At 40.6% G+C, this 22,419-nt stretch overlaps 1 protein-coding gene across 1 annotated transcript; it reads left to right on the top strand.

The window, feature by feature from the left end:
• The first annotated feature begins 1,198 nt into the window (after positions 1 to 1,198).
• On the top strand, positions 1,199 to 6,776 carry SLC7A3 (solute carrier family 7 member 3). The gene is made up of 12 exons (XM_003954526.6): positions 1,199 to 1,336; positions 2,291 to 2,682; positions 3,321 to 3,479; positions 3,690 to 3,867; positions 4,066 to 4,178; positions 4,309 to 4,531; positions 4,706 to 4,845; positions 4,945 to 5,047; positions 5,288 to 5,454; positions 5,636 to 5,802; positions 6,151 to 6,259; positions 6,386 to 6,776. Exons 2-12 carry the CDS (start codon positions 2,313 to 2,315, stop codon positions 6,514 to 6,516), a joined length of 1,860 nt encoding a protein of 619 aa, XP_003954575.2. The 5' UTR covers positions 1,199 to 1,336; positions 2,291 to 2,312; the 3' UTR covers positions 6,517 to 6,776.
• The last annotated feature ends 15,643 nt before the right edge of the window (positions 6,777 to 22,419 follow it).

The following is a 22,419-nucleotide window of genomic DNA, read 5'->3' as shown; positions in this document are numbered from 1 at the left end:
AATGGAGCTGCAGCTGGTTGAAAATACCAATTCTTTCAAAACGGATTTAGATTTTAGATTCATGGGTAATATATTCATCATGGATCATTAAAAGAAGCAAGGATATTTGAGTCCATCCTTAGTCCCCAAGATGTCTTGGTGGAGCAGGGACCACACTTTCACAACCTTTGGTGCTTTCTTATGAGTAAGAATTGATTGGGTCAGATGGATTATGGATCTGACCCAATGTGATCATTCTTAGATTCTTCGGGTCCTTTTCTGTTTCCTAGTATCTCCTAGCCTAAACGGGCCTACCCTGCTGCTGATGCCTCTCCCTGTTTGTCTTTCCTTGTGGCCACATCCCTCTTCTTGTGCATTTGAATAAGATATGGTGCCTATGGGAGGCAGGCATTGAAGTCCAACAGGCCAGGTTTTATCAAAGGTGGTCAACAATAATTATGGTGTGGTGTCAAACAAGTCATGCCTCTGAGCCTCAGCTTACACATCAATAAAATGGAACTAAACAAGCTTCCTCCTCCAAGATGTTGGTATTGTCAGAATTTCACATTTAATAGTTTAATATTTATAGGCAGCTGGAGACACATTATAGAGAGATTGGGGCCTATAAATCAATCTAGACTGGATTAATTATCTGTATACAGGTGGCTTGAAATCATCTTCCATTCTCCTGCTGCCTGCATTAGAAACACCCACAGCTGAGCGTGAGAGCTGAAGGGTCAGGGTCAGATGTGTAGACAAGAAAGCTAAGGAAGAAAGACTGAGAGTGAGGTGGAGACTCCCCTGCTGTGTTCCGCTTCACTCCTGACACACACACACACACACACACGCACCCAACTCCCCCCCATCACACCCCACCTACCTTCCCCATTCCTGCCCAGAATCACTGGTCCTAACAGGGCACAGAGGTGGAAAATCTCATGGGTTCTTTGGCCAGGAAGCCTCTTATTGTCCTGTTCTGACGACCAGCGAGGCAAATGGGAAAAGACTGCCCTCCCCCTTTTCTCGCTCCCCGGCACGCCAGGCTTGCTAGTGAGGATGGGACGCAGTCTCAGGCCCCACGCAATCCTTTTGCAAAGCCAAGAAGTGTGTGTGTTTTGTGTGTGTGTGTGTGTGTGTGTGTATTGTGTGTAGGGAGGAGGATTGGGGGTGGGATCCCATGACGTTACCGGCTCCGCCTCCTGGTGTATATAAGGGGCGCTTGGCGCGCAACGACCCCAAGCCGCAGCTTTGAAGCCTGAGCGGCCGAACTCGGCAGCTCCAACCCAACTCGGCTTAACTCCGCCTCACCGAGCCCAGTCCAAGACTCTGTGCTCCCTAGGTTTGCAACAGCTCTCTGGTAAGCGTTGGGGACCCACACGTGTGTCGGAGGGGGGACGGCGAGGGTCCGGGCGTACCTAGGATTCTCTGGCAACCATGGCATGCAGTTGCATCAACGGGGCCGTGACCTGTTGCTGGCGAGACCCCCGCCCCGGGAGTTAGGGCTCCCGTCTCCACCCCAGCTCCAAACCATTTCTAGATGGGGGCAGGAAAATCTGGGACCTGAGTCGGGGGGCATCGGGTGGAACCCTTCCTCTCTGCTGAGAGGAGAGTGCGAGCAATCTCGGGCTGCCCTGGGGCCCCTCTGGGGGCGCATCTCCAAATCTTTAGATGTCGAAGCCCCGCCTCGCTGTTGATGCTTGCAGGTCAGCCTAGCAGGGCTTGGGAGGAAGTAGGGGAACATTTGCTTACTCCCCTGGGCGACAGCTGCGCTAGTTGAGCAGTGTGGGCTTGGTGAGGAGGGATGGAATTGAGTCGGTGCTCACTTTTAATCTGCAGCGAGGTTGGTCCCCTCTCCCTCTGGGGGGTCTGGGGGCTGTGTCTGTTTGAAGCCCCGGGGGAAGCCCCTGGGTGGAGCTCTGTTTAATTCCCAAATAGCCACAGGCCAAGGAACTGACACATTAGGTTTCAAGATTCCTGGGTTGAGATTAGGATAAACCCTATCAGTTTCTGGCAAGAGAAAGAGACCTAATATTGATTGAGCACTTACTAGGCGCCAGCCACTCTACTTCAGGGGGCTTTCACGCGCCATTTCTGAAATTAGCCCTTCCAAAAACCTTGTAAGGTATTGTAATTGCTACTTGTTTATGAAGAAACTGAGGTTAGAGGTAAAGTGACTTGCCTTTGTCCCTTCCATATCCCCGTCCTCATTTCCCAATAGCTCCTTTGCTTGGTGGAGGGGGTCTTGTAATTCGCTTTCAGAGTTTAGGGATAATGAGCCCTATTGAGGGGTTTTTGTCTTGTTTTTCACCAGATCATCTTCAATTCCTGCTAGGATGCCGTGGCAAGCATTTCGCAGATTTGGTCAAAAGCTGGTACGCAGACGTACACTGGAGTCAGGCATGGCTGAGACTCGCCTTGCCAGATGCCTAAGCACCCTGGATTTAGTGGCCCTGGGTGTGGGCAGCACATTGGGTGCAGGCGTGTATGTCCTAGCTGGCGAGGTGGCCAAAGATAAAGCAGGGCCATCCATTGTGATCTGCTTTTTGGTGGCTGCCCTGTCTTCTGTGTTGGCTGGGCTGTGCTATGCGGAGTTTGGTGCCCGGGTTCCCCGTTCTGGTTCGGCATATCTCTACAGCTATGTCACTGTGGGTGAACTCTGGGCCTTCACCACTGGCTGGAACCTCATCCTCTCCTATGTCATTGGTGAGATATGGTGGGGGAGGGAGGAAACTGCACAGCCAGCAAAGGGGTTTTTGGTCAGGAAATCTGGGTGGAATGGTGAAGCCGAAGTATTCTTTATATTATTCACAGGACCTCAATCTCCCTAAATGTGTGGGTTTGCTGGGGGTCTGGGGGGGGGTGTTGAAGGTGTGGAGAAATTGCTCATTCTACCCATCTCCGTCCTGGTTTCCTTAATTAAGTGAATGGTTTTGGTTCTTAAAAAGTAATAATAGGCCAGGTGCAGTGGCTCACGCCTATAATCCCAACACTTTGGGAAGCCGAGGCAGACAGATCACCTGAGGTCAGGAGTTCAAGACCAGCCTGGCCAACCTGGTGAAACCCTGTCTCTACTAAAAATACAAAAGTTAGCCGCGCAGGGTGGCTTACACCTGTAGTCCCAACTACTCAGGAGGTTGAGGCAGGAGAATCTCTTGAACCTAGGAGGCAGAGGTTGCAGGGAGAGGAGATTGTGCCACTGCACTCCATCCTGGGTGACAGAGTGAGACTTGGTCTCAAAACAAAACAAAAGTAAGAATAGGTGAAAATGGCAGGGACTTGTGTGAGCCTGGGGTCTGGGAAGAAGGGAACTTGACCACATGTTTCTCTCTCTGCTACACCAGGTACAGCCAGTGTGGCCCGGGCCTGGAGCTCTGCTTTTGACAACCTGATTGGGAACCACATCTCTAAGACTCTGCAGGGGTCCATTGCACTGCACGTGCCCCATGTCCTTGCAGAATATCCAGATTTCTTTGCTTTGGGCCTCGTGTTGCTGCTCACTGGTGAGGCAAAGAGCAGGGTATAATGGTGGGGGTTGGGCCAGGAGGGGCTAGTCCTTGGGGCCAGGGATAAGGATGGGGGATGGGCCTGAGAAAGGCTTAAGTGGGGTGATAATGGTGGGGAAGAAGAAAAGCTGGGAAGGAACCTAGAGGCAGGGAAACAAAGCTTGGACTGAAGACTTTCTGGGAGTCCTGAATCCATTTCTCCCACAGGATTGTTGGCTCTCGGGGCTAGTGAGTCGGCCCTGGTTACCAAAGTGTTCACAGGTGTGAACCTTTTGGTTCTTGGGTTCGTCATGATCTCTGGCTTCATTAAGGGGGACGTGCACAACTGGAAGCTCACAGAAGAGGACTACGAATTGGCCATGGCTGAACTCAATGACACCTATAGGTTAGATGGTCACTCTTAGGAGCTGCAGAGCTGGGAAAATGAAGGGGAAGAAGGGGATCTGCTGAAGGATTCTGGATGGAGATGGGAAAAAATGGGAGGCTGGGCTTTGAAGACCTAGCTAACTGGTTTGGCATTAGAGAAAAGATACAGAGTTGGCTGAACACACCCTTACCTTCTCCAACCCTTCTTCCACTCTAGCTTGGGTCCTCTAGGCTCTGGAGGATTTGTGCCTTTCGGCTTCGAGGGAATTCTCCGTGGAGCAGCGACCTGTTTCTATGCATTTGTTGGTTTCGACTGTATTGCTACCACTGGTAACACAGTCATTCCATTCTGTTTCTGTTTGGGGCTTGGGCACAGTGTGTGCCCAGGCTGTATGCAGACTTGGGGTGGTAGAGGAGTGGGCCTGCTTCCCTAATTTAGAACCTTACGCCTTTCCTTCAGGAGAAGAAGCCCAGAATCCCCAGCGTTCCATCCCGATGGGCATTGTGATCTCACTGTCTGTCTGCTTTTTGGCGTATTTTGGTGTCTCTTCTGCACTCACCCTGATGATGCCTTACTACCAGCTTCAGCCTGAGAGCCCTTTGCCTGAGGCATTTCTCTACATTGGATGGGCTCCTGCCCGCTATGTTGTGGCTGTTGGCTCCCTCTGTGCTCTTTCTACCAGGTCAGTATCAAATGTTTGTTTTCTTCTGCTGTCAGAGTCTCAGGTTATAGCATTCAGTACCAGAGAATACCCCTTAAAAGGGCTGTGAGGGGAAAGTGGAGACTCTTTAAACATACAGTCTTGGGAAGAGAGATCCCAGTCAACTCATGCCACCCTGGGCATTCTCCTCTCCAGCCTCCTGGGCTCCATGTTCCCCATGCCTCGGGTGATCTACGCGATGGCAGAGGATGGCCTCCTGTTCCGTGTACTTGCTCGGATCCACACCGGCACACGCACCCCAATCATAGCCACCGTGGTCTCTGGCATTATTGCAGGTAACAGACCCTCTTTCCCCTTCCCTTAGTTGTTTCGCCAACTTCTTTAACTTTGCCACTCCCTTCTCTCATTTCTTGTTTCCTGCCTATTAATTTTAGCATTCATGGCATTCCTCTTCAAACTCACTGATCTTGTGGACCTCATGTCAATTGGGACCCTGCTTGCTTACTCCCTGGTGTCGATTTGTGTTCTCATCCTCAGGTGAGACTCTTCCTCTGCATACTGTGATTTGGATTTTTATTCTTGGATGAGGAATGATGGAGATCTGCTCCTCTTTCCTCCTTCGCCTTCATTATTCCAACTTTCTTTGAGGAATCTGGGTATCTCACCCTGCCAAAAAGAACTTCCCTTAATGGTGATGAGGAAGGTTAAGCTGCCTGGGAGAAGATGATAAAGTGAGTAAAGGTTGTTCTTAATACTGCCATCTTACTTTTGCCTCAGGTATCAGCCTGATCAGGAGACAAAGACTGGGGAAGAAGTGGAGTTGCAGGAGGAGGCAATAACTACTGAATCAGAGAAGTTGACCCTATGGGGACTATTTTTCCCACTCAACTCCATCCCCACTCCACTCTCTGGCCAAATTGTCTATGTTTGTTCCTCATTGCTTGGTGAGCAGTGGAATTTTTCTGGGGTGGCTCTGAGATCAGCGTGATTGGGTCGAAGTGTGTGGCATTTGGTGGCTGAGGAAGAACTAGAGAGAGAGCGACTCTCCTTGGAACAGGGTTTCTAATGTCTTAGCATGTTGGTCTTAAGAGTTGGTTTTGATGTCTCTCAACTTGACCTTTGAAGCTGTCCTGCTGACTGCTCTTTGCCTGGTGCTGGCCCAGTGGTCAGTTCCATTGCTTTCTGGAGACCTGGTGTGGACTGCAGTGGTTGTGCTGCTCCTGCTGCTCATTATTGGGATCATTGTGGTCATCTGGAGACAGCCACAGAGCTCCACTCCCCTTCACTTTAAGGTAAATGAACTCTGTCTTTTTTCCTTGCCAGCCCATCTTGGGAGAATAGGCTCCAGATATCTTGAGGTCTAATAAAGTTCATAGATATTCTTTAATTGAACATGAAAGGGAAGATATAGGAGGTACCTAGGCCAAAGACTTCTTCTCTGACCCTCTTTAGTTCCTTTCCAGTTCCATTTACCCAAACTGCATATTCTTGGAGTCTCATGAGGTATGCTAAATGAGCAGCTACTGAAATGCAGAGGACAAGTAAGAGTTGGACTCACCCTTTTCTGGCCTGCATAGGATAGGGATCTCTTTCTAGGTCACCCTGTGGTATGTACAAAGAAGATTTTACTTTGTTTTCAGGTGCCTGCTTTGCCTCTCCTCCCACTAATGAGCATCTTTGTGAATATTTACCTTATGATGCAGATGACAGCTGGTACCTGGGCCCGATTTGGGGTCTGGATGCTGATTGGTAGGTATCCACTTGGGAAGAGTAGGCTTCTTTGGTGTCCTAGCCCAGCTCCTTTCCCTCTTGGTCTCAAGTAGGAAACCTATGAAGCCTTTACACCCCCACCTCACAGCTACCTTTCCCCACTAGGCTTTGCTATCTACTTCGGCTATGGGATCCAGCACAGCCTGGAAGAGATTAAGAGTAACCAACCCTCACGCAAGTCTAGAGCCAAAACTGTAGACCTTGATCCCGGCACTCTCTATGTCCACTCAGTTTGACATCGTCACACCTAAATGCTGTCTGGTCCCCTGCACAATAATGGAGAGTACTCCTGACCCCAGTGACAGCTAGCCCTCCCCTGTGATGGTGGTGGTGGATACTAATACAGTTCTGTACGATGTGAAGGATGTGTCTTTGCTATTTCTTGTCTATTTTAACCCGTCTGCTTCTAAATGATGTCTAGCTGCTTACCAACTTTAAAAAATGATATTAAAAGAAAGTAGAAAAATAAACTGTGTCCTGTTTTTTGCTTGCTAAAGATGTAGAGCCTGACTTTTAAGAGTGAAGCGCCTCAGAGAAGTGTCCTTTGTGTTTTCTTCAGTTACCACAAAAGCATCTGCTGTGCCTGTGGGTGCTTCTTGTTGAATCAGGGTTTGAGGAGGGTGGTGTAAGTAGGTAGCCATCCAGTCCAGTCACACTTAAAGGAATGGTCTTGAGATATGTTTTCCCCTCATTACACTTAAGGTTAGGTTCTGGATAAGTAGACAGCAACACTTGTCTCTGGGATTTGGGGTGGACTCTGATAGCAACACTGACATTGGTTAGGGCCTACACTGAAACTATTGGCTTCTGTTCCACCTCTTCTAGTTGGACCAGTCCCACACTCCTGTGACTGCCTGAGCATCAGAAATTTTGGCTGCGGTGTTTGGCACTGCTGGGAGGAGGGGTGGATAGTCAGGGGGTTTGGTAAGGGACCACATATATTAATATATGGATACTGTTTGCTGCAGAAGTAGTAGGAAAATAGAGGTCAGAGCTCTGCTCAGAACGAGAACTATTCATTCATCCATTTATTCAACAAACATAGGTGAAGCTCCTATAAAACGTTAGGTCCTGTGGTGGGTGCTGGGGATACAAATGTGAATAAAACATAATCCCCACCCTTAAGGAACTCACAATCTTGTGGAGGAGACAAGCAGGTAAATATGACTACAAAACAGTGTGATTTGTACCAGGGCAGTGCAGAGTGCTGTGGAAGCACAAAGAAGGACATGCTTGAACTGAGTCTGCAGTAGATGCTTAAGAAGTGGACTGAGGGAAGGGCTTGGCTGTCAGTGTACAGTGTGCAAGAAACCACGGAAGTATGAAAAAACAGATTCAAATTGTGTTTGGGGTGTGGCATACAGTTTAATGTAGCTGGAGGGTAGCATATATGCAGCTGTGGTAAAAGATAAAAGGCTGTATACAAGGCCTTGTATACTAAGGAATTTAGATGTTATAAGTGTGTGTGCGGAGAAAAAGAGGTGGGAAGGCCAGGTGCGGTGGCTCACGCCTGTAATCCCAACACTGGGAGGCTGAGGTGGCCGGATCGCTTGAGCTCAGGAGTTCCAGGCCAACCTGGGCAATATAGTGAGACCCTGTTTCTACAAAAAAATAGAAAAAATTAGCTGGTCGTGGTGGTGCACATCTATAGTCCCAGCTACTCAGGAGGCTGAGGTGGAAGGGATCCCTTGAGCCTGGGAAGTTGAGTCTGTAGTGAGCTGTGATAGTGCCACTGTACTTCTGCCTGGGTGACAGAGTGAGACTCTGTTTCAAAAAAGAAAAAAAAAAAGGTGGGGAGTCACTGGACAACTCTAAGCAGGGGGATGGTTGGATTTGTGAGTGTGAGTCTGGCAGCAGCAAGGAAGATGGCTTGGAAGTGAGTGGGACAAGCTAGAGCAGGAAGATAATAGCTACCATTTATTGAGCATTTATTATATTCCATTACTCTGCATACAATCTCATTAAGTCTTTTCAATAACCCTGTGAAATAGATGTTAAGATAGTTATTTTTTGCAGATGAGGAAACAGGCTTTAGGTGAGAAATATGCTTTAGGTCACATAATGTAGAAAGGTCAGAGCCAGGAAAGAAGCCCAGTTTTGTTTGACCCTGCAGCTTATACTCTAACCACTATGCAACATTGCTAGTAGTAACTGACTGCAGTCATTTGGGCAAAATATTTCAGAATTTTGATCAGTTGAATGCAGGGGGTAAAAAAGAAGTGAGTGACATCCAGGTAAAGTTTCTAGGTGCATGATCAAACCATTAACTAATATAAGGGAGCATAAGAGGAAAAGAATATTTGGAAAATAATAATTCAGTTCCAGGTATGATGAGTTTATAAACATACATGTGCTTTTAGCTTCATATATAGGTGAAGATATACAGTCCTGCAGTTGAAATTTGGAGCTAGGATAGAGGTCTGGGCTAAAGTTATAGATTTAGGAGTCAACAACTCAGAGGACAAATATAATGTGATAGAATCTGTGTGGGGCCAAAGATGACCTTCGGGCAAAATAAACTAAATCAAAAGAAAAAATATATTTTGCAGCACAAATTGTATAATTTCCTTTATACACAAACAGCTCTTACAGATCAATAGGAAAGAAGTGAACAACCTGATAGAAAAATTAGCAAAGGATGTAAATAGTTTTCAGAAAAGAATATAAAACACCAACAAATAGAAGAGGCATGCTCAACTTCACTATTAAAGAAGTATGAATGAAAACAAACATGAGGTGTTAGTTCTTACCTTACAGACTGACAAACAAATTTAGATGACTAGGCAAAAGTGAGGCAATAAAGAAAGTGAGGCAAAAGTGAGGGTAAACAGGCAGTCTCATGCATGGTGGTGCTGTACATTCTTGTAACTTTTGTGGAGGGCAATTTGATGATAAGAATTAAAAACACGTTGCTTTTCGTCTGACAATTCCACCCCACCACCTGAATTTTAAAATTTACATATGTATAGAAAAAATTTACATACGTACAAGGATGTTTACTTTTCTTTTTCTTTTTTTTTTGAGACCGGGTCTCATTCTGTTACCCAGGCTGGAGTGCAGTGGTGCAATCACAGCTCAATGCAGCCTGGAACTCCTGAGATCCAAGAGATCTTCCCACCTCAGCCTCTCCAGTAGCTGGGAAGGATGTTTACTTTTATAGGAATTTAAAAAATTATAGGAATTTTAAAAATTTACATATGTATAAACATTTTAAAAATTTACATGTGTATAAGGGTGTTTACTGTGGCATTGCTAATAATAGCATAAAACTTGGAAGCTAGCTAATGTGCATCAGCAAGAAACTAGTTAAATTAGTTATAATACATTAATTCGGGGAATACTTAAGCAGCCATTAAGAGAATAAGAGAATTGCATGTGCCAATAGGTGATACCAAAGACCTTCAAGATACTCTGTTAAGTAAAAATGAAAACAAAACTCAAGTCACAAGGTGCAGAATATTTGTGAAAGAACAAAAGAGAATGTACTTACACATCATTTTTTTTTTTCTGGAAAAAAAAATATATATAAGAAACTGTTAACCTCCGGTTTCTCTTCTGTACTTTTTCCTTTTTTCCTTTTTTTTTTTTTTTACTGTGTGCAAACATTACTATTTTCATTCCTTTTATAATGATCTTAATAGTAAAAGATTAGGGAAACTCTAACATTTAAGGGATAGACAAAGGAGGGGGATTCAATAAAGGAGTTGAAGAAGGGATGACTGACAAGACAGGAGAGTGTGTGGAAGTCTACGGAGGAAAGAACTTTTCAGGAACAATGAATAGGCAATGCCCCAAGTCCACAATGCCAAATGCTGCCTAGAGAGCCGAGTTAAATAAGATAAGGACAGAACAGGGTTCACTGGTTTTTGTCGGTTAGGAGATAGTTGCTCATTTCAAATGTCAGGTGCTGGGGGTGAAAGCTGTGTTGCAGTGGGTTGAGTGAATAGAGGGTGAGGAAGTGGACACAAGGGGCTATAGGTTAGCATTTCAGGCAGTAGCTGGAGGGAATTGAAGGAGAGATTTTTTTTTTTTAAGGTGGCTGATTCTTGCATTTATATACTTAAAGAAGATTGTCAATAGGGAGCACTGATACATCCTGGTACTGCTGTTTAAATAACTCTCATGTGAAGGAGGAAGTGGTTCTGTGATTTGGTTCTCTAGTCAGTTTCCATTCAGTGCAGTGTTTCAGATATCTGAGTATAACCTTCATGAATTTTTCTCTACCTGTGTAGTTCCTGTACTGAGTATTAAAAAAAACCATATTTTAAAGCTTAAATATACTTATTTTAAAAGGAAAACATTTTACCATGATCATAAGTAAAAAAAAGTATTTAATATTTTTCTAATATACATTTAAAGAAATATCTCACTATTAAAAAATGTTTGGCTGTGTAAAATAATCACACATACCACACTTTGGAAACATTCATACAGTTGGGTACCATGCTTGAAGATGGAATTGAAAATTGCTTTAGGCATGGTCTAATCTTAATCTCCACAAGAAGAGAGAGATCACATTGAATCAAATAAGTACAAAGACACAAAATAGGAAATAATAAATGCCCTAAGAGAGGTATGCATGAAGTATCATGAGAATTCACATGACGGAGTTCTTGCAAGTAGTTCTGGGAAGTCTTCACAGAGGTCAAGGCTTTTAAGCTAAAGCTTAAAGAATAGGTAAAATGTGTAATTTAGTGAATTGGAGTGACAGCATCCAGGAGGATGGAATCTTGTGTACAAAGGCAAAAAGATGGGAAAGCTTATAATTCATCTTGCCTGGAGCCTAGGATTTTGAAGGGATGAAGTGGAAAAATAAGGCAGAAAAGGTAGGTTCCAGTGAGACTCTTTTTTTTTTTTTTTTTTTTGACTGGAGTCTCGATCTGTCGCTCAGGCTGGAGTGCAGTGGTGCAATCTCAGCTCACTGAAACCTCCGCCTTCCAGGCTCAAGTGATTCTCCTGCCTCAGCCTCCTGAGTAGCTGGGATTACAGGTGTGTGCCACCTTGCCAGGCTAATTTTTGTATTTTTAGTAGAGACGGGGTTTTGCCATGTTGGCCAGGCTGGTCTCGAACTCCTGACCTCAAGTGATTTGCCAGCCTCAGCCTCCCAAAATGCTGGGATTACAGGCGTGAGCCACCTCACCCGGCCTTCCAGTGAGACTCTTGAGGACCATTAATTCGAGGGCCTGCAATTGAATGGCAATAAGTGTTTGGATGAGTGTTAAGATAGGTGAAGGAGGCAGTGGTTCTGTGATTTGATCATATAATTCCTTCCACCTCTGCTACCTTGTTATGTACTCATAGCCTAGATCTTGCAAGAACGCGGGCCTCTGAAATTACTAATTGAAACATTAAATTCTGCACAAAAGATCCTGAGTAGCCAAAGTAATCTTTTTACCAAAAAGAACAAAGCTGGAGGCATCACTCTACTGCATTTCAAAATATATTACAAAGCTATAGTAATTATCTTGCTTGGAAAAGTTCAAGATTTGGCATCTGGTAGGAACCTCGGGCTGCTTCCACTCTTGGCAGAAGGGGAGCCTACACGTGCAGAGATCACATGGTGAAAGGAAGCAAGAGGAGTGAGGGGAGATGCTAAGTTGTTTTTAGCAACCAGCTATCCTGGGAAGTAATAAAGAACTCATTTTCCCCACATCCCGGAAGGAGGGCAATAATCTATTCATGAGGGATCTGCCCTCATTACCCAGACACCTCCCATTAGGCCCCATCTCCAACACCGGGGATCAAATTTCAACATTAGATTTGGAGGAGAGGCTGAGCGTGGTGGCTCAAGCCTGTAATCCCAGCATTTTGGGAGGCCGAGGCAAGAGGATCACCTGAGGTCAGAAGTTCAAGACCAGCCTGGCCAACATGGTGAAACCCCATCTCTGCTAAAAATACAAAATTAGCGGGTGTGGTGACACACATCTGTAATTCCAGCTACTCAGGAGGCTGAGGCAAGAAAATCGCTTGAACCCAGGAGACAGAGGTTGCAGTAAGCTGAGATCGCACCATTGCACCCCAGCCTGGACGACAGAGCAAGACTTTGTCTCAAAAAAAAAAAAAAAAAAAAGGGATTTGGAAGAGAAAGGCATCCAAACTATAGCAGTAATCAAGCAGCATGATATTAGGATAAAAACAGACGCATTGACCAGTGGAATTGGATAGAGAGCCCAGAAATAAACCCACAAATCTATGGTGAATTAATTTGCAACAGGTACCAAGAACACAAAAAGGGGAAAGGGCAGTGTCTTTAATAAATTGAGTTGAGAAAACTGGATATCTACATACAGAAGAGTAAAAATGGACCCTTATCTCATCCGTTATATAAGAATCAACTCAAAATGGATTAAAGACTTAAATGTAAGGCTTAAAATTATAAAATTTGTCTGGGCCCAGTGGCTCATGCCTGTAATTTCAGCACTTTGGGAGGCTGAGGCAGACAGATTACCTGAGGTCAGGAGTTTGAGACCAGCCTGGCCAACATGGTGAAACCCCATTGCTACTAAAAATACAAAAATTAGCCAGGCATGGTGGCGCACACCTCTAATCCCAGCTACTTGAGAGGCTGAGGCATGAGAATCACTTGAACCCAGGATGCAGAGGTTACAGTGAGCCAAGATTGCGCTGCTGCACTCCGGTCTGGATGACAGAGCGAGACTCTGTCTTAAAAAAAAAAAAAAAGAAAAGAAAAGAGAAGAAAAGAAAAGAAAAGAAAAGAAGCAAAATTAAAACTACCAGAAGAAAACAGAGGAAAAGTTCCATGACATTAGTCTGGGCAGAGATTTTTTTGATATGACCTCAAAAGCACAGACAACAAAAGCAAATGGGGGCCAGGCGAGGTGGCTCCTACCTGTAATCCCAGAATTTTGGGAGGCTGAGGCTGGCAGATCAAGAGGTCAGGAGTTCGAGACCAGCCTGACCAATATGGTGAAACCCCGTCTCTATTAAAAATACAAAAAAAAATTAGCCTGGCATGGTGGGGCATGCCTGTAATCCCAGCTTCTCAGGAGGCTGAAGCAGGAGAATCGCTTGAACCTGGGAGGTGGAGGCTGCAGTGAGCCGAGATCGCACCACTGCATGCAGCCTGGGCGACAGAGCAGACGCCGTCTCAAAAAAAAAAAAAAAAAAGAAAAGCAAATGGGATTGCCTCAAACTAAAAAAAACTGCACTACAGTGGAGACAACCCATGAACTGGAAAAAATATTTGCAAATTATACATTGGGTAAGGGGCTAATATCTAAAATATACAAGGAGCTCCAACTGCTTAATAATAAGAAAACAAACAACTCTATTAAAAGTGGGCAAAGCATATTTCTCAAAAGAAGTCATACAGGCTGAGTGTGATGGCCCACATCTGTAATCCCAGCAGGTTGGGAGTGCGAGGCCAGAGGATCTCTTCAGCCCAGACCAGCCTGAGCAACATAGGGAGACTCTGTCTCCACCAAAAAAAAAGAAAAAAAAATTAGCTGGGCATGGTGGTACATGCCTGTGGTCCCAGTTACTTGGGAGGCTGAGGTGGGAAGACTGCTTGAGCCCAGGAGGCCGAGGCTGCAGTGAGCTATGATTGCGCCACTGCACTCCAGCCTGGGTGACAGAGTGAGACCCTGCCTCAAACAACAACAACACAACAACAACAACAACAAAAACCCAAAACAAAACAAAACAAAACAAAACAAACAAAAGAGATAACATACACATGGTCAATAGATACCACTGGTCAATGAAAAAGTGCTCAACATCTCTACCCATGATCTTAGCCAAAAGGCCAAGAAGCAATTCAACATCTCTAATCATCAGAGAAATGCAAATTAAAAGCACAAGGAGATATTTTATGTGACTCCTGTTAGATTGTCTATTATTAAAAAGGTGAAAGATAAATACTGGCGAGGAAGTAGAGAAAAGAGAACGCTTATAAACTGTTGGTGGTATTGTAAATTAGTATGGCTATTTTGGAAAACAGTATGAAAGTTCCTCAAAAAACTAAGAATAGAATTACCATATAATCCAGTAATTCCACAACTGGGGATATTCCCAAAGGAATTGAAATTGGTATGCCGAAGAGATGTTTGCACTCCCTTGTTCATTGCAGCATTATGCACAACAGCCAAGATATGGAAACAACCTATGTATCCGTCAAGGGATGAATGGATTAGAAAATGTGGTATACGGCCAGGCGCGGTGGCTCATGCCTGTAATCCCAGCACTTTGGGAGGCCATGGTGGGCGGATCATGAGGTCAGGAGTTCAAGACTGCTTGACCAACATGGTGAAACCCTGTCTCTACTGAAAATACAAAAAATTAGCCAGGCGTGGTGGCAGGCGCCTGTAATCCCAGCTACTTGGGAGGCTGAGGCAGGAGAATCGCTTGAACCTGGGAGGCAGAGGTTGCAGTGAGCTGAGACTGTGCCACTACACTCCAGCCTGGGCAACAGAGTGAGACTCCATCTCAAAAAAAAAATATATATATATAAAATATATATATATAATATAATATCATATATAATACATATATAATATATATTATATAATATAATATATAATATATGTATTATATAATATATATAATATATATTATATATTATATATAATATATAAAATATATATTATATATTATATATGTATTATATAAAATATATATTATATAATATATATTATATATAATACATATATTATATATTATCTAATATATAATATATAATATATTATATTATATATTATCTAATATATAATATATAATATATTATATTATATATTATATATTATCTAATATATAATATATTAGATAATATATAATATATTATATATTAGATGATATATTATATATTATATCATATATTATATTATAATTATATATAATATAATTATAATATATATTATTATATATAATATAATATAATATATAATATATATTATATTATATATTATATTATATTATATATTATATATATTATATAATATATATGATATTAATATTATATATATAATATATAATATATAATATATAATATATGATATATATATTATATATTATACACAATATACATAATATATTATATATATATTATAGATTATCTATAATATATATTATAGATAATCTATAATATATATATTATATATTATATATAATATTCTCTAATGTATAATATATATTATCTATAATACATATATTATTATATACCATATATTATATGATATATATTATATATTATCTATATTGTATATATATTATATATATTATCTATTATAATATATATATTATATTTATATTATATTATTATTATATATTATATATTCTATATAATATTATATATAATATTATATATTATGTATTATAGTATATTATATATAATATGTAATATATTATATATAATATTATCTCATATATAATATAATATATTATATATATCATATAAATTATATATTGTATAATATATTATATATAATATATATATTATATAATATATATTATATATATAATATATTATATATTATATATAATATATAATATTATATATTATATATTATATATTATATTATATATTATATATAATATATTATATATTATATATAATATTATATATTATATATATTATATATTATATATAATATATAATATATTATATATATTATATATATATAATATATTATATATATTATATATATATTATATAATATTCCATATAAGATTATATATTATATATTATATAATATATTAGATAATGTTATCTATTATATAATATATTATATATAATTTTATATAATATATTATATAATATTATATATTATATATTATATATAATATATTATAAATAACATTATATATAATATTATATAATATATTATAAATAACATTATATATTATATAATATATTATAAATAATATTATATATAATATCTTATATATAATGTTATATATAATATATAATATATTATATATATTATATATATAATATGTATTTATATTATATATTGTATTATATAATATTATAATATATATTATATATATTATATATTATATTATATATATTATGTTATATATTATATTATATATTATATTATATATTATATTATATATTATTATATACTATATGTAATATATTATATCATATTATATTATATATTATATATCATATATAATATATAATATATATTATATATGATATATAATATATATCTTATATATAATATACATATTATATATTATATATAATATATATTATATATAATATATATATTATATATATTGTAATATATATACTATATATATTTATAAATATCTATAGTATATATATATATAAAATTCTGTCATTTGTGGCTGGGTGCAGTGGCTCACATCTGTAATCCCAGCACTTTGGGAGACCGAGGTGGGTGGATCATTGAGGTCAGGAGTTTGAGAAAATTCTGTTATTCGTTACAACATGGATGAACCTAGATGACATTATGTTAAGTGAGGTGAAATAAACCTGACACAGAAAGACAAATACCATATTATTTCACCCATATGTGGAATCTAAAAAAGTCAAACTCGTAGAAGTAGAGGGTAGAATGGTGGTTACCAGAGGCTGGAGGGAGTGCGGAGGTGGATGGTAAAAGGGGAGATATTGCCCAATGGGTACAAAGTTATAGCTAGATAGCAGGAATAAGTTATGGTGTTCTATTGCACAGCAAGATGACTGTCATCAATTATAATGTATTGTGGGCCAGGTGCAGTGGCTCATGCCTGTAATTCCAGCACTTTGGGAGGTGAAGTGGGGAGAGTCGTTTGAGCCCAGGAGTTTGAGACCACCTGGGCAACATAGTGAGACCCTGTCTCTAGAAAAAAAAAAATTAGTCGAGTGCGGTGGTGCACATCTGTGATCACAGCTACTTGGGAGCCTGAGGCAGGAGGATCACCCGAGCCTGGGAGGTGGAGGCTGCAGTGAGCTGTAATTGTGCCACTGCACTCCAGCCTAGGCAATAGAGTGAGACCCTGTCTCAAACAAACAAACAAACAAACAACTAATATATATTTCAAAATAGCTAAAAGAGGATTTTAAATGTTCTTACTGTGAAGAAATGATAAATATTTGAGGTGACAGATATGCTAATTACCCTGATTTGATCATTGCACAACATATACGTGTATTGAAACATCACATTATATCCTATAAATATATACAATTATTATTTTTCAATTAAAAATAAGCCAAAAACCCCCACATTAAGTTTTCTTTCTAAAACTTCCCAAGCTTTTCTAGCTCACTGGCTCAAGTAACCCCACTACAATTCTCTGGCCTCATGAAGCCTCCAATTCACTGCCCCTCCTACCACACACACTTTTTCTCTTTTCATCACTCCTCCAATCCTTGTTGTTGTTTTTTTTTTTTTTTTGAGACATGATCTCACTCTGTCACCCAGGCTGGAGTGCAGCGGCATGATCACAGCTCACTGCAGCCTCGACCTCCTGGGCTCAAGAGATGCTTCCACCTCAGCCTTCCAAGTAGTTGGGACTACAGGCACTGGCCACCATGTCCGGCTAATTTCTTTTTATGAGACAAACCTGTTGCCTAGGCTGGTCTGGAACTCCTGGGCTCAAGTGATCCTCCCACCTCAGCCTCCCAAAGTATTGGGATTATAGGCATGAGCCACTGCACCCAGCCTCCTCCAAACTTTGCTTGCTCCCTTTTTCACTTAAATTCCTGAATTTATTATTATGACTCTTGCAAATACCTTCAACTGCCTACACAATACTCCATAGTTCCCCTCCACCCACCTCCTGGAGGAATCCACACATTCATCTTCTTTATACTTTAACCTGTATAGTTCAGGATTGGTGGAGGCAATCACACAATGGGCAGGTTAATGATAGTCAAGCTTAATCAACTAGGTCTTCAACATAGCTAAAAATCCCCCTTTACTCTTAATTCTCCAACTCTCTAAAACCACTCACTTACCTTATTCACATTCTTCAGATCTCTCCCTCCTACTCTCTGCTGTTGACTTTGCCTCATACTTTATTGAGAAAATGCATGCCCATCAGATAAGAACTCCTTCATTTTCCTGTGGGTTTTAAAAAATGAAAATAGTGTCTCTTTTTCTCCCTAATGATAAAAATATGTGTTTATTGTAGAAAATTTAAAAACACTGAAAAATGGGGCTGGGTGCTGTAGCTCATGTCTGTAATCCCAGCACTTTGGGAGGCCAAGGCAGGTGGATCCCCTGAGGTCAAGAGTTCAAGACCAGCCTGGCCAACATGGTGAAACTCCATCTCTACCAAAAATACAAAAATGAGCTGGGTGTGGTGGTGCATGCCTGTAGTCCTAGCTACTTGGGAGGCTGAGGCAGGAGAATCACTTGAACCAGAGAGGTGGAGGTTGCAGTGAGCTGAGATTGTGCCACTGCACTCCAGCCTGGGCAACAGAGTGAGACCCTGTCTCAAAAACAAAACAAAACAAAACAAAACAAAACAAAACAAAAATCAGCTGGGCGCAGTGGCTCAGGCCTGTAATCCCAGCACTTTGGGAGGCTGAGACAGGCAGATCACAAGGTCAAGAGATTGAGACCATCCTGGCCAACATGGTGAAACCCCGTCTCTACTAAAAATAATTTTAAAAAAGTTAGCTGGCCGGGCGCGGTGGCTCACGCCTGTAATCCCAGCACTTTGGGAGGCCGAGGCGGGCGGATCACGAGGTCAGGAGATCGAGACCATCCTGGCTAACACGGTGAAACCCCGTCTCTACTAAAAATACAAAAAATTAGCCGGGCGTGTAGCGGGCGCCTGTAGTCCCAGCTACTTGGGAGGCTGAGGCAGGAGAATGGCGTGAACCCGGGAGGCGGAGCTTGCAGTGAGCCGAGATCGCGCCACTGCACTCCAGCCTGGGCGACAGAGCGAGACTCCGTCTCAAAAAAAAAAAAAAAGAAAAAAAAAAAAGTTAGTTGGGCATGGTGGCGTGCGCCGGTAGTCCCAGCTACTCGGGGAGCTGAGGCAGGAAAATCGCTTGAACCTGGGAGGCGGAGGTTGCAGTGAGCCGAGATTGTGCCATTGCACTCCAACCTGGGCAACAGAGCAAGACTTTGCAAAACAAAACAAAACAAAAAACTGAAAAATATAAATAAAGTAAAATTCTCCCAAATCTCACCACTCAGAGATAAACATTGTTGACATTTTGGTAAATACTCTTCCAGACATTTTTGTTTAAATATGCATTCGATTTTACATAAATACGTACCTTTTCTGAAAACATTTTTCTTCTAAAATCTCAACAGTAGAATGTAGACATGTCCCTAGTTTTATAACTATGAAATTGTTATAAATTGTTGTCCAGGCTAGTCAACACTGAGTTAAAAAGTGTTGACTGGTCTCAAGTGGCCCTCTTATCTCGGTCTCCCAAAGTGCTGGGGTTATAGATGTGAGGCATTAAGCCTGGTTGTTTCTGCAACCATTCTTTTTTTTTTTTTTTTTTTTTTTTTTGAGGGGGCACCCAGATTTGAACCATCACAACAGTTTTACTTTTTCTTTCTCTTTCTTTCTTTTTTTTTTTTTTGAGATGGAGTCTCTCTTTGTCGCCCAGGCTGGAGTGCATGTCATGATCTTGGCTCCCTGCAACCTCCACCTCTCAGGTTCAAGCGATTCTCCTGCCTTAGCCTCCCTCGTAGCTGGGAATACAGGGACCCACCACCATGCCCAGCTAATTTTTTTATTTTTAGTAGAGACAGGGTTTCACCATGTTGGCCAGGCTGGTCTGGAGCTCCTGACCCCAGGTGATTCACCTGCCTCGGCCTCCCAAAGTGCTGGGATTACAGGCATGAGCCACTGTGCCCGGCCCATCACAACAGTTTTTAAAGGTTGTATATGTATTCCAAACCATAATATATGTTCCATATACAACTAACGTAGTTGTATAACTTCACCAGTAGTCTGCTGGTGAACAGTTATGTGGTTTACAATGCTTCAGTGAATGTTTCCGTTAATCTGTCTTTGCAAATTTTTCCAATTTCTTCTTTTGGAAAAATCCTAAAAGGGTAATTGTTGGGTGACAGGGTACACACATTTAAGATTTTAATATATATTGCCAAACTGCCTTTCTTCCAGAAAGTTGCATTAATTTAATTTGTATTCCTACTTACAGTGCCCAAGAGTGCTTGTTTTGTATATTTTGACAAATTTAAGGTTTTCTTAATCTTTTTAACTTTTGCCAATCAGATAGATGAAAAATTTACCTTGCTTTAATTTGAATTTCTACGATTACTAGTGAGGTTGAGTATCTTTTTTATTTTATTTTTTTAAAATTTTTAATTAATTAATTAATTAATATTTGAGCCGGGGTCACTCTGTCGCCCAGGCTGGAGTGCAATTGTGTGTTCTCTGCTCACTGCAACCTCCACCTCCTGGGCTCAAGCAATCCTCTCACCTCAAACTCCAGAGTAGCTGGGACTACAAGTGTGCATCACCAGGCCTGGCTAATTTTGCGTAGAGACGAAGTCTCACAACATTCCCCAGGCTGGTCTCAAGCTCCTGGACTCAAGCAATCCTCCCACCTCGGCCTGCCAAAGTGCTGGGATTACAGGTGTGCGCCTTCTTGCCCAACCGAGTATCTTTTTATGTGTTTGTTGGTTGTACTCTTCCTGTGTAATTTGTCTGATCATGTCCTATGAGCTTTTATTTACTAGAGTATTTGTCTTTTTCTTTTTAATTTGAAGAGCTCTTTTTATGTTAGAGATGTTAAGTCTTTATCTGTTACATATGTTGAAAAAATCTTTTTTTAGTCTGTGGTTTGTCTTTCAACCTTGCTTATAGTGCCACTCAGAAGAGTTATTTTTTATGCAGTAAAACTTACTGTTTTCCCTTTTTGATTTGGGTTTCCAGATCATATTTAGATCTTGCCAACTAGGTAAAATTAAAAAAAAACTACTACGTCTTAGTATATTAATAAAGCTATAAGATATTCACACCTATTTTAAATAGAAATTTTATGATTGGATTTAATTTTTGATTAATGTAGAATTTATTTTGGTATATGAAATGAGAGGTAAGGATCTAGTTTTTTTTTTTTAACAAATGGCTCTAAAGTCATTTCAATACTTTTTCTTGAATAATTCTTTGCCCCACTGATTTCAATAATTTCTATGTATATTTGGGTCTGTTTCTGGACTCTATTCTGTTCATTTATCTGTCTGCACTATTACCACACAATTTTATTTGCAATAGTTTTAATATCTGGAAGAACAAGCTCCTCTTCCTCCCTCCATTAATGATTTTGTTTTTAGAATTTTCCTGACTGTAATTGCATGTTTATTCTGGAAGTCTTTCTCTTCTTGTAACAGGGCATAATGCTACTTTATTAACTAATTTGTGTTCTTGGTTGCTAACTGTCTTTTAATCCACTCTATTGATGAGAGTTTTAATAGGCTCTCATTAGAGTCCAAGCTGTTCAACCATCTTATGTACCATGTATTTCACCATTTCTGTAACATTTTGTTAAAGGGTAGGACAGAAAACTTATAGCTTATGTTAGGAGGGTAAAGGAAGATAATCCACAGCATGTTGAGTGCCACTTAATGGCATTTTACTGCTCACTCTTGCTTATCCACCTCAATATGTACCTGCTTCTTTTATCTGCTCTCCTTTTCTCTCTCTTTTACTTTTTTCTTCTGTTTCTTTTAATTTTCATTTACTTGTAACATCTAGGAAGGCCATCTGGATAAAAACAAACAAAAAAAAATTTGAAGATATCCATGTATTATCAGGGTTTTCACCCTTTCCGTACATTTTCCTTTATTCACTGGCCCTTTCAGTGCACTGGTGTCAGCTCAGTAGCCCTAACTTTGGAGTCATATTTACAACTGGTATTCATCAATAGAATCATGTGATTCCTATATGCCTTATATAATCCTGAATAGTATAATATCCATTCTACCGCAGACGTTATTAATCATTAAGAACTCTAAGATGCATGTGAAAGGGCTGCTTGTAGTCTTGAGAGCTGAGTTCTAATTATCACCTTACTTGTTCATCTGTTCATCCATGAACAAAGAAGCTATGGTGGAACCAGGGGTTTAGGTGGGATAATGGAAGTAGGAAGTTTGTCAACCAGGAAATGGGAAATGATAATGGGAACTAACATTTGTTAAGTGACTACTACTATATGCCAGCCACCCATT

The sequence above is a fragment of the Pan troglodytes genome, chromosome X, assembly GCF_028858775.2.
Source record: "Pan troglodytes isolate AG18354 chromosome X, NHGRI_mPanTro3-v2.0_pri, whole genome shotgun sequence".
Taxonomy (NCBI): Eukaryota; Metazoa; Chordata; class Mammalia; order Primates; family Hominidae; genus Pan; species Pan troglodytes.
The sequence above is the reverse complement of the archived record's forward strand: the minus strand, read 5'-3'. Positions and strand labels throughout refer to the sequence as shown.